We start from the raw sequence: 12022 nt of genomic DNA, 5'->3' as shown, positions 1-12022 counted from the left end.
GCCGAAGACGACTCCTCCTCGTGATCCCACTGAAGAGTTTCTGCTATACCAGCGGAGGAGAGGCCAGTAGAAACACAGTGGACAAAACCAGAGCCAAAAGTCGATTTGAAAGCAAGAAAGAAAAGGATTACAAAAGGCCTAGAAAAATGCAAAAGAAGATGGACAGTAGGAATACAAAAGCAATCAATGAATATTTATTCTGTATTCAGTGTGTACATACTTCCATCACTGAGGACTGTTTTATGTCTATAAGTAGACACTAGTGTGGCATTTAAGAAAAGAAAAATGGAAATCTTTAGAACCAGTGTTGCTTATCTTTTTCTAAATAAAATATCACCAGAACTCAAAAAAAAAAAAAAAACCTCTCTCTAAAAAAAAGGTCTTTTTAATATTAAAAAAGCAATCTTTAACTTTTAGGAGTGAATGTACTAATATTTCAATTAAAATATTTTAAAGAGAAAATGACATTCAAAATTTTAACCATAGTTTCTCCTCAAATATTAACATTTTTTCAATTTTATTATAATACATACATAAAATTAACCTTATTTTTAAGTGTACAGGTTAGTCTTATTAAATATATTCGTAAAGCTGTACAGCCATCACTGTAATCTAGCTCCATAACTCTTCATCTGGTAAAGCTGAAACTCTATACCCATCAAATAACTCCCCGCTCCCTTCGATCCTCAGCTGCAGCAACCACCATCCTGCTGTCTCGGATTCTGACCCATCTAGCCAGTCCACGCCAGATGAGTCGTCCATTACGTACGTGTCTTTTGTGGCAGGCGTTATCTCACTTAGCATAACGTCCTCCGGGTTCGCCTACGGTGCAGCACGCATCACAGCTTCCTTCGCTTTTAAAGCAAAGTAAGGCTCCAGGATGGATATGCCATGGGTCTTCTCACCCATTCATCTCTCAACAGACACTCGGGCTGCCCTGACGCTAGCTCTCACGAGTCACGCTGCTGAGAACATGGGCTTACAAAGGGAACACTTGTTTTCAAACGTTTCCTCAAGACCCTGCTTTTGGCTCTTTTGGATATACACCTAGAGATGCATACGGTAATTCTATTTTTTATTTTTTAAGAACTGTCATGCTTCTTTCCATGGTGGCTGCACCACTTTACATTCCTACCAACAGTACATAAGGGTTCCAACTGCTCCACATGCTTGCCAATGCTTGGTATTTTTGTTTTTTGTTTTTGTTTTTCTGATAGCAGCCATCCCAGTGGGTACAAGGTGGTATCTAATTGTCATTTTGACTTGCATTTTCCTAATGATTAGTGATGCTAAGCATCATTTCAATGTGCTCATTGACCATCCATAAATCTCTGGAGAAATGGCTGCTTAAATTTAAGCTCCTTGGCTTTTTATTTTTAAAAGAGAGAGAGATGTTTGCTATAGAGTGCATGCACTCGCTAAAGAGACAGAGACAGACAGAAAGTGAGAAACCACACCCTGGTGGATGGCCTCGCAGTAGTCCCTTCTCTTCCATTCTTCTCTTGGCACACATTCCCAGTGTATTAAGCCACTGGATGCGGGACTCAAACCGTGGGCAACTATGAGGGAGTCCGGAGATGTAACCACTACACCATCTGCTGTTCCTACTCTCTGGCCATTTTTAAATTTTTTTTAGTTTTAGGAGCTCTCTATATAATCTGTGTATTAATTCTCTATGATTTGTAAGCACTTTCCCCCATCCTGGGTGTTGTCTTTCTCTTCTCTCCTTGATGAGAGACAGGGAGAAAGAAGAGCAGCTCGAACAGTGTCCCGGCCATGACCCTCCAGCCAGCCAGTATCACGGGCATGATGTGTATGTGTGGCATATACAGGCTGACCCGAGAACTGAACCCTGGTCTTCTACATGGTCTCTAGCATTGCACAGGGTTGCACTACCACTGCACCACTGTGGCTGGCCTGTGTCTAGTAACAGTATCTTCTGAAGTACATATTTCGTAAATTTTCATGAAATTCAATTTGTCTTTTTTGGGGGGAGGTTTTTGCTATAGGGTGTGTGCGCTCGTCAGAGAGACAGAGAGAGAGAAAATGAGAGATCACCCCCCAGGGGGGATGGTCACGCCGCAATCCCTTCTCCTCCATTCTCCTCTCGGGATCTTGGGCACGCACACACACGCCCATCATGAGTTTTAAGCCTTCAGGTCCAGTGCTCAAACCACGGTCGACTACATGGGAGTCCAGTGACATAGCCATTACATCAACTGCTGGTCCCCAATTTGTCTATTTTTTTTTTTCTTTTGTTACCTGTGCCCTGGTGTCATGTTCAAGAAATCACTGCCAGATATAATGTCATGATGCTTCTGACCTGATGTTTGCATATAAAATATTTACATTTTTAGGTTTTTCACTGAGGCCTTAAATCTGTTTTGAATTATTTTTCACGTATGATCTAAGATAAGGGTCCAATTTCATTCTTCCACCTGTGGAAATCCAGTCCCTAGCACCGTTTATTGAAATGACTGTCTTTTCCCCATTAAATGGTCCTGTCACTTAGAGAAAATCATTTGAGCACATGTGCAAGGGCTTATTTCAGAGCTCTTCATTCAGCCCCTCTGCTGTATGTCTTTCTGCCAGTACTATACTAGTCTGATTACTGTGGCTCTCTCACAGGCTTTGTTTCAGCACATGGATCCTCTAGCTTTGTTCTTCTTGCCATAGAGCGGGCGCCACCATGCCCTAGCTTTGTTCTTCTTCAAGATTCCTTTAGCTTTTCAAGTCCCTTGAATCCCTTGTGAACTTTAGGATGGGTGTCTGTATTTCTGCAAAAATCATCATCAGGATTTTGATAGACATTGCATTGAATGGGGCCAGCCCCATAGCCTGGTGGTTAAAAATGGCAGGATCCCACATGGCTACCTGCAGTTTGAATCTCTGTCTTAGCAGCTTCAAAGGCATACCAGGCACGTGTGGTTGCATGTCCCAAATCCCAGAGAAATAGAGAAATGACTGTGATTTGACCATGCCCCACCGAATGGCACTTCCTCCTTCCTCTGTCTCTCTGTCTCTCTCTAGTGAATATATTTACTCTTTGGAATGAAAAAGAAATTATATTGAATCCATAGAACACATTAGGTAGTGATGGCATCTTAACAGTAAGTCTTACCGTACATTAACATGGGCTTATTCTCATTGACTTATGTGTTAACTTCTTTCAGCAATGTTTTGTACTTTTCATTATAGAAGTCTTTCACTTCTTTCTTAACTTAAAAGCATTTTTTTTTCCTTATTTGAGGGTGGGAGGAGTTATTTTTTTTCTAAAAACAAAACAAAACAAAACAAAAAAGGAGTAATTTCTTTGTAATTTCCTCTTCAAGTTATTCACTGTTAGCCTATAGAAATGTCACTGATTTTTGAGTGTTGGCTTTGCATTCTGTTTTGGGGGAATCTTTAGGATTTTCTATATATATCATATTTATAAATAGAGTTTTTTTAATTTAAATCTATATATATATATACACAGGAGAGGTTTTTGCTATAGGGCGCATGCGCTCACCAGAAAGACAGAGAGACAGAAAGCAAGAAATCACCCCCCAGGGGGGAGGGCCATACCACAATCCCTTCTCTTCTATTCTCCTCTTGGGATCTTAGGCATGCACGCACATGCACCCAGAGTATAAGCCATCAGGTCCAGGACTCAAACCACGGTTGACTACATGGGAGTCCAGTGACATAGCCATTATGCCAACTGCTGGTCCCAGAACAGAGATAATTTTACATCTTACTTTCCAATTTAGATACTTTTTCTTGTCTAATTGCTTTGGCTAGAACATCTAGTATTATGTCAACAGAAATGAAGAAAGTGGTCATCCTTGCCTTATTCCTGATCTTAAAGGAAAAACTTCCAGTTTTTTACCACCAAGAATGCCATTAGTTGTGGGCTTTTCATATATGGCTTTTATTACATTTCTAGATTCCTTTTATTCCTAATTAGTTCAGTATTTTTATATTAATAACTTCATAGATGTGATTTTTAACTTAAAAAGAGAATCAATAATCCAGGTTTTTTCTTTTCTTTTGTTTTGTTTTTGGCTATAGGGCTCGCCAGAGAGAGATACAGAGAGAAGGAAAGTAAGAAATCACTCAACCCTCCAGGAGGAATGGCCATACCACAATCCCTATTCCTTCGGTCTCCTCTTGGAATTTTGGGCACGCACATATACATACCCCGCATAATTTTCAAGCCACTGCATCCAAGACTTGAACTACAAAGTTGGCCATGTGGGATCCAGCACCTTAACCTCACCACCTGCTAGCCCAGTAATCCAGAAGTTTAAATTCAGCAACAGAGAAATTAAAAACAGAAGGATGTTAATCTCCCACAATGAAAACCTTTCGCTGCAATCAAACTTGGTTGAGTACAGTCAAGTGCCACATGTCACCATTTTAGTCAATAGCAGACTGCATATATGACGGTGGTCCCAGGAGATCATAACTGGCTATATTACACTGCTGAGGTATGTAGTGGGCTATACTGCCCAGGTCTGTGTAGAACATTCTATGTGGTTCACATGGTGACAATATCATCTAGCAATGCATTTCTTAGAACTTATCCCAGCTCTAAGTGAAACATGACTATACTATACAAGGTGGCCCTGACTTTATAGCAACAGTACACAGAAAATTGTGCCTGGCTCCTTAGCACTCCTTTTAAGGTTCTTTACTGTTGTCTTTTCAGACTTACCTTTTTCACGTACTTCCTTACATCTTATAATTTTACATAAATACACATATTATGAATGACACAATCCTATCTCACTTTGAGTCTTACAAAATTTTATACTGTTAAGACTAACAAGATGGGGGCCAGCAGGTGGCATGGTGATTAAGGGCACTGGACTCCCACATGGCCAACCGTGGTTACAGTCCCAGACCTGGCAACTTGCTATCTCACTTACTTTCTCACGCTCTCCCCACTACCCCGAGTCAAATTAAAATAAATAAATTTAAATAAAATAATTCTTTTTGAAAATAAAAGCTAACGAGATGTAAGCAGCCTAGTAAAAAAAAAATGACATGGGGTCAGCAAATGGCATGGTACTTAGGGCGCTGGACTCCCACATGGCCAATGGTGGTCTGGCCCCAGATCTAGCAACTTGCTTTCTCATCTTCCCTCTCTATCTCACTCTACCTCTCTCTAGTGTATTTTTAAAATAATAATAATAATGAATCATTTAAATAAATGTTTTCCTTTTTTTTTTGCCTTTTTTTTTTTGGAGAGGTTTTTGCTATAGAGTGTGTACGCTCGCCAGAAAGACAGACAGTGACAGAGAGACAGAAAGCGAGAAATCACCCCTCGGGGGATGGCCACGCCACAATCCCTTCTCCTCCATTCTCCTCTCAGGATCCTGGGCACATACGCATAAGCGCCCAGCATAAGTTTAGACCACCGGGCTCGGGACTCAAACCATGGCCGACTACATGGGAGTCCAGCGACGTAGCCATTACACCAACTACTGGTCCCTAAATAAATGTTTTATAAATGATGATGACCAAAAAGAAAATGGCCTAATTATTTAATATAATAGTGTAACCTTTGTCTTCTACACAAAATATTCTAGTAAGCCTCCAATTCATTAGAAAGAATTCATTTATTAAATTTACTAAAATGTTTGATGAATAAAAGCCAATGCTGATCAAGTTATACCCTTATAAACAGGAAAGGTTAATTTAAAAGGTACTACTTGATCTTGATTTACAAATACTTATGTTCTCTATCTATATGGTAGTCTGGTGGCTGCTGTAATCAGAGAATGACTTTTGGTCTCTATCTCAGTCTAACAATTTCAAGAGACAGGACAGAAATAAAGTTTGTAATAGCACAAGTAGCATACACTAAGTACCGGAAAAGTGGGTTTCCACAGTAAATTCGAGGAAGGCATACTCAGTATTATCTCAGGCAGTAGGAGGAGTTCTGTGGAGGTCAGATTTAGAAAAATATCAACAGCAAGACAGGTTTGTCTCCCAAGTCAAGTGAAGAAGGGAGACCGCCTTCAAGAAGCTCCTTGTGTGTCTAGTTCACTGAACTTTAAATCTCTGCCCGAAGGACGGCCCTTGTCTAGAAAGGCCTTCCCTGACCTCGAGATCTAAGTGGGGATGCAGTTCAGGTGCGTCAGCTCACACTGACCCGTAAGTGCCTTGCCAGTAAGCAGCCAGTTCCAAGAGGACAGGAGCCCAGTCTGTCTAGCTCAGTGCTGCCCATCACTCCTCACCATCTGCCACGGTAGATAATGAATAAGTATCTGCTGAGTGACCTGAAAGCCAGCAATGAGAGGACAGGTCAGAATCTAATGGGAACGCATTAGAAAATGTGGGTAAGAAGAGGGAGCAAAAACAAGGACCAGCCTTTGTAAAAGTTTAACAGAAAAGCTAAGTAAAGTCCAGGGCCAGCAGGTAGCGTGATGGCTAAGGCACTAGACTCTCACATGGCTGACCACAGTTGGAGTGCTGGACCAGGTGGCTTGAAAACCATGCTGGGCACGTGTGCATGCATGCCCCAAATCCCCAGAGGAGAATAAAGAAGAGACTATGACATGGCCATCCCCAATTGGGGAGGGGAGTCTCATTTTCATGCTCTCTCTCTTCCCCCCCCCTCTCTCTGGCAAACACATGTACCCTACAACAAAATACTAAAAAAAAAAAAAAAAAAAAAACCCCCCAAAAAAAAAAAAAAAAAAAAAAAAAAAAAAAAAAAAAAAAAGATAAAACCAGAATTCAAAGGAAAAGTAGGGCCAAAAGAATGTTTAAGAAAATGAGGTGGTACTTGAATTTATCCCAAAAAGAAAATTATAACATGGACATACAGAAAAGAGAATGACTGGGCCAGCAGCTGGTGTGGTGGTTAAGGCACTGGATCCCACATAGCCAACTCTGTGGTTCGAGTCCCAGACCTGGCAACCTGAAAATCATAGCAGGCACATGTGCATCCATGCCCAGAATCCCCAGAGGAGAATGGAGGAAAAGGGATTATGGTGTGGCCATGCCCCCAGGGGGTGATGGCTTGGTTTTCCTGTCTCTGTCTCTCTCTCTCTCTCTGATGAGTTCAGACACCCCCTGGCAAAAATTTAAAAAGGAAGAAAGGAAGAAAAGAAAAAGACTAAGCATTTTGGAAGATAGGACCCGTTTAAGCAGAGCTCAAGGGTCAGAAGTAAACATGGCAAGAGTCAGGGGCAGCTGGCCTGGGTCAGACAGATACATCCTGGGATAAGGCAGGGAAAATAGTAGATAAGAAGGGATAATGCAAATCCCCAGAGAAGCTTGAACTGAAACCTGGCTTACGATTCATACCCAATATAGGCAGGTGTTTCTGTTACCATTTCAGGGGGGGAATGTTTAGCAGCAATAAGGTTATTCAGAAGAAAAAGTGGCAAGACTCATTGTAACGTTAGTGTAAAGCGTGGTGGGACACTGCTGTCACGCTAAACCTCCCATCCCTCCTCCTCGCAGCGCTGTACGCCATGTAACTGAAAACCTCCAACTGAAGATAACGAGGCCTGACGTCTGGCGCTGTCTACCATGTCCCTAACAGGAGCCGCAGGATGACCCACTCATCACTCTGATTGTGCCTGACATGCAGGCCCGACGGAAACCTTGTCTAGTTTCCACAGCTCATTTGAAGAAAAAGGCAGCAGAAGAGACATATTACAAAAGGGAAAGTCACTACTGTAGTCCTTTAAGAGAGAACTAAAAAGTGGAAGACCTTTTATGCTGTCGGCTCTTCAGGGGACAAATACTTGAAAAAAAAAAAAACAAAAAACCTATCCAAAAAAGACCATTACACACCAGTACTCGCCTAAATAGGAAGTATAAGTGTTTCATCTGCAGCTCCAAAAGAAAATACTACAATGATTTATAATCTATGATGAATTGTAAGATTTTGTTTTCAACTTTACATATTAAGGCTCTATTTTCTAATAACCTACTACTGTATTATCACTGAGTTTTCAAAGAGACTATAAAGTATATTTTAAAGTTATCCATTTGAGTGTCCAAAACGTTCTCCTCTAACATTTGTTAGAGAATTTCATACTCATACGTGCTTGATTATGAAATTCTAACTAGTATTTTGCAAGAAAGAAACCAAAATACAGATTGTAACATTTGTTAAATGCTTCACACATGACCGCTATCAGCATGCTTTGCCTATGTTGCTCAATTCCTTTCTCAGAATGTATTATTTTGCAAGTAGTCAAATCCGATCTATTTTTCCTGTTTTCATTAGAGGGGACAGTGACCTGGCTTCTAAATGGCCTGAAAGTTAAGCTGAAGAATAAAAGCAACATGGTTATTTTTAGAGCTCTACAGGCATAAAAATACAGCACTAAACTGTGACCTGCAGCTACGCACAGCAAAGCACCACATCATGCGACAGCCTTCACTTGAGCGAGGAGCGCGCCTGTGTGCTCCAGAAGACAGTTCAGCTCATTACCAAAGACATGTCGGGATGCATTTACGACCAGCACCCATAGCTGCCGGCATCGCTTTCAAAGAGACTGAACTACATTCAAAAGGTGGACCATTATATAATCTGTGAAGATGGAATAGTAAGTTATTTTTGTCATCTCCTCTAGATACTTACAAGGTGAATTAACGAGCATGCTCTCCAAAGGAAGACATTGCTAGCGTGGAGAGTTACTTATTTCAAACATAGTTTCTGGGGGGTAAGTAAGGAGGCTCACTCCCTCAACAGAGGACACATCCAGGGGAACGAGAATGCCCCAGTGAGACACAGCTTCGTCACCCATTCGGGGGAAACGTCTCTGGCAACACCATCACTAGCAGACCCATCAACTTAACAGGTAAGCTTTAAGCTTTTTCTGTTCCAAGCATAAATCAAAAGTGTGTTTAGAGAAAACACTTTTCCATACGTTAATATTTTAAAACCTCCTAAGAACTTCAATTAGCAAGTATTAGTTTTATTTTCAGAAATTGCTCTGTCTGTAGATCATGTCTGACTTTGTACATTTAATTTCTGCTTCACTACATAAAGTATTTTCAAAGCTTGGTTTTTGACACTGACCTAGTTAGAAACTAAAAGACTTTAATCCATGTACTAATCTTGTTTGGACTGGCATATCTAACCATTGGAAAATTCATGCACTTTTCTGGCAAATTTACTGTGAAGGAACAAATATTTGATCATCAGGACCATAACATTTTATGCAAATAAACAAATGAGAATATTTCTATAGGCTAAAAATGCCACTTTTTGGCTGGATGAAATGGCTAAAAACTGATTCCTACAAATCCCCACACTACCCGGGCTCAGACGTGGCCACAAAGACACTGCTTCGGGAACTGAAGTGGCACCTCCAGGAGAGGGAGAGGTTAGCAGAGGAGATTGAAAATGAACAAAAAGTGAAGAAGACAGGTGCGGACTACACCTGGCTGAGGAACTACCAGAATCCCCACACGACCATCCCCGCTACTGAACAAAGACAACTTGAAGTTCTCTGCTCCCAAGTTCAACCTTGCCACACGGGAACTATTCTCAGCAGGTAAAAACTGTCCTCTTGTGATTCCCGCTGCTGCCCAGTCTAAGTTCCTTGGAGAGTGGGCTGGAAACTGCATCCCACCATGTGAGGGCTTTAATCACATATATCGAATGTCCAGCTCCCAGAATCTCTAGGAATAGGCTGGGCAAAAAAAAAAAAAAAGAAAAAAGAAAGAAAGAAAGAAAGAAAGAAAGAAAGAAAGAAAGAAAGAAAGAAAGAAAGAAAGAAAGAAAGAAAGAATCAATCTGTTGATATCTTACTGGTAGGAAAGCATTTTAAATTACATTCAAAATTCCTTCCCTCGAAGCATAATTTTAAAGCCATGTACAGATCACTCGGAGGTGGGTAGTTAGTAGATGAGTACATCATTACACTGCACGATAGAGACCAAAGGATAGGACAAAAGAAACCCTGTAAACTGATTCTTCTCTGCCTCATTCCATCTAGATTTCGAGAAGTCCTGGCAGAAAACGATGTGTTACCATGGGAAATCGTCTACATCTTCAAGCAAGTTCTCAAAGACTTCCTGAGTCGTACCGAGGAAGGCGGCGAGCAGGAGGACCTGGAGGACTCTCGGAGCACGGACTGTCCTGTGACTTCCGCCACCGCAGGTGAAAGCTCAGCGGGCCCCCACAAAGATGAGATACCCACGATTTCCAGTTATGTGGACAAGAACACCAGGAACAGGCTCCCCACACTCTCACACAGGATCTGGGACCTCCCCTACTACTACCCATCCAGCTAAGCTGCTCGTGACCAGGAGTTTTCACGGCCACCCTAGAACCAGACGCTAACTAGGAATGCCAACGAAAGGGACATGACCAAGTGTCTGTTACAAAGTCAGAAGCCGAGGTTCCTGTGGAGATGGCCTGTGTGTCAAAGTGTCCCTCTAACCCCTAAACACGTAGTGTTTTCAATGGACGGTACGCTTTTAACTGCAGTGTTTCCCAGATACTCTGAACAAAGTTTGAAGTATTTTCTTATATCTCAAACGCATCTCACCAGAACTAAGGCCATTTTATTCAGGATGAAGTTTAACAGACTGTGTATAAAATTTAGACATTAACTTTGACTCTTACTCTGAAAGGACCATGTGTAGAATAAAACGATTAATGTGATTTAACGTTCACAATATAATACCAAAATGAAACAAACGTGTGGTGGTCATTCTCAGCAGGGACCAGGACAGGCTGTGAGGGACAGTGAGCGAGGACACAGCGTGGGCTGAAAGCAAAGCCACGCTCCGGCCCACACTCGGCTCACTCCCACCTCACACGCAAGGCAAGTCCAACCATGGGCCTGGACCTAGCAGGAAACGGCCGCCAGGCGTGTCAGCTCTGTGCTGCTACTCTGCAAGAGACATTCATGACACAACACAGAAACGCGTCCATTTATAAAGTTCAGCATTTCTTAACTTCATTAACCGTAGGAAACTATGCATTAGTCTGATCTGTTTTGATAAAGTGCTAAAATCTATCTTTAGCATTCCTAAAATTATGCCCAAGGAATTTACTTCTATAACTTTATATTTGGAGATTTATGGGTTTTGTCATCTAAAAAGAAAAGAAAAAAAAAATTGGGGACCAGCAGGTGGCACAGAGGTTAAGGAGGCTGGATGCCACGTGACCAACTAAGCGATTCGGGCTGACCCGGCAGCTTGAAAAACAGGTGTGTATGCATGCCCAGAATCCCAAGAGGAGAATGGAGGAGAGAATGCGGTGCAGTGCATGTTCCTCAGGGGCGATTTCTCACTTTCTCACCACCCCCCCTCTGGCTAGTGCATGCACCTAAAGCAAGCATGAAAAAATTTTAAGATATACACTCAAAAAAAAGGGGGGGAAGGCCCTGTAGCACAGCAGTTAAATGCTATGCATAAGGAGCTGGATCCCACATGGCCAACTGCAGTTCAAAACTTGTTCCAGGTAGGTTGAAAAACACTCCAGGCAAGTGTGTATGTATGTTTGGGGGGGGCGGATGAGGGCAGGACCCTGATCTGACAAACACATGGAAGAAAAAGGATTGCAGCATGACTATGCCATGCCCCCACTTGGGGGTGCTTTCTCTGACAAGTACAGGCACCTTCTGACAATGGGGCCAGAAGTGGTGTACTGGTTAAGGTGCTAGACTCCCACATGGCCAACTATGGTTCAAGTCCCAGACCTGATGGCTTGAAAATCATGCCAGGTGCATGCACATGCATGCCCAAAATCCCAAGAGAATGGAGAAGAGACTGCAGCAGGGCCAGCCCCAGGGCATCCTTTCTCACTCCCCCCCCCCCTCCATTTCTCTCTGGTGAGCACACACACCCTACATCAAATGAAAAAATAAATTCATAAATGCTTACAGTAATTAAAAAAGGTGTAGTTATATCATTCCACTATCCCAGGATGAAAATCAATCCCATGCCAGTCTAGGTCACAAACCGTACAGTTAATTTTACAACCAGACAAACTGGGTTTTCTTTTGGGAGAGGGTTTTTTTTTTTTTTTTTTGTGAGGGGTTTTCTTTATCGG

At 42.0% G+C, this 12022-nt stretch overlaps 2 protein-coding genes and 1 pseudogene across 4 annotated transcripts in view; 2 read left to right on the top strand and 1 right to left on the bottom strand.

The window, feature by feature from the left end:
• Window positions 1-263, top strand: part of LOC102496775 (ribosome biogenesis protein BRX1 homolog pseudogene) — a 6015-nt pseudogene extending 5752 nt beyond the window's left edge.
• Window positions 1-12022, bottom strand: part of TDRD9 (tudor domain containing 9) — a 147804-nt gene that overhangs the window by 122807 nt on the left and 12975 nt on the right. The gene's annotated exons all lie outside the window — the stretch shown is intronic.
• Window positions 8249-10637, top strand: RD3L (RD3 like). The gene is made up of 4 exons (XM_006160070.3): window positions 8249-8558; window positions 8705-8813; window positions 9207-9512; window positions 9957-10637. Exons 3-4 carry the CDS (start codon window positions 9214-9216, stop codon window positions 10252-10254), a joined length of 597 nt encoding a protein of 198 aa, XP_006160132.1. The 5' UTR covers window positions 8249-8558; window positions 8705-8813; window positions 9207-9213; the 3' UTR covers window positions 10255-10637.

The sequence above is a fragment of the Tupaia chinensis genome, unplaced genomic scaffold (genome assembly GCF_000334495.1).
Source record: "Tupaia chinensis unplaced genomic scaffold, TupChi_1.0 Scaffold000671_2, whole genome shotgun sequence".
Taxonomy (NCBI): domain Eukaryota; kingdom Metazoa; phylum Chordata; class Mammalia; order Scandentia; family Tupaiidae; genus Tupaia; species Tupaia belangeri.
The sequence above is the reverse complement of the archived record's forward strand: the minus strand, read 5'-3'. Positions and strand labels throughout refer to the sequence as shown.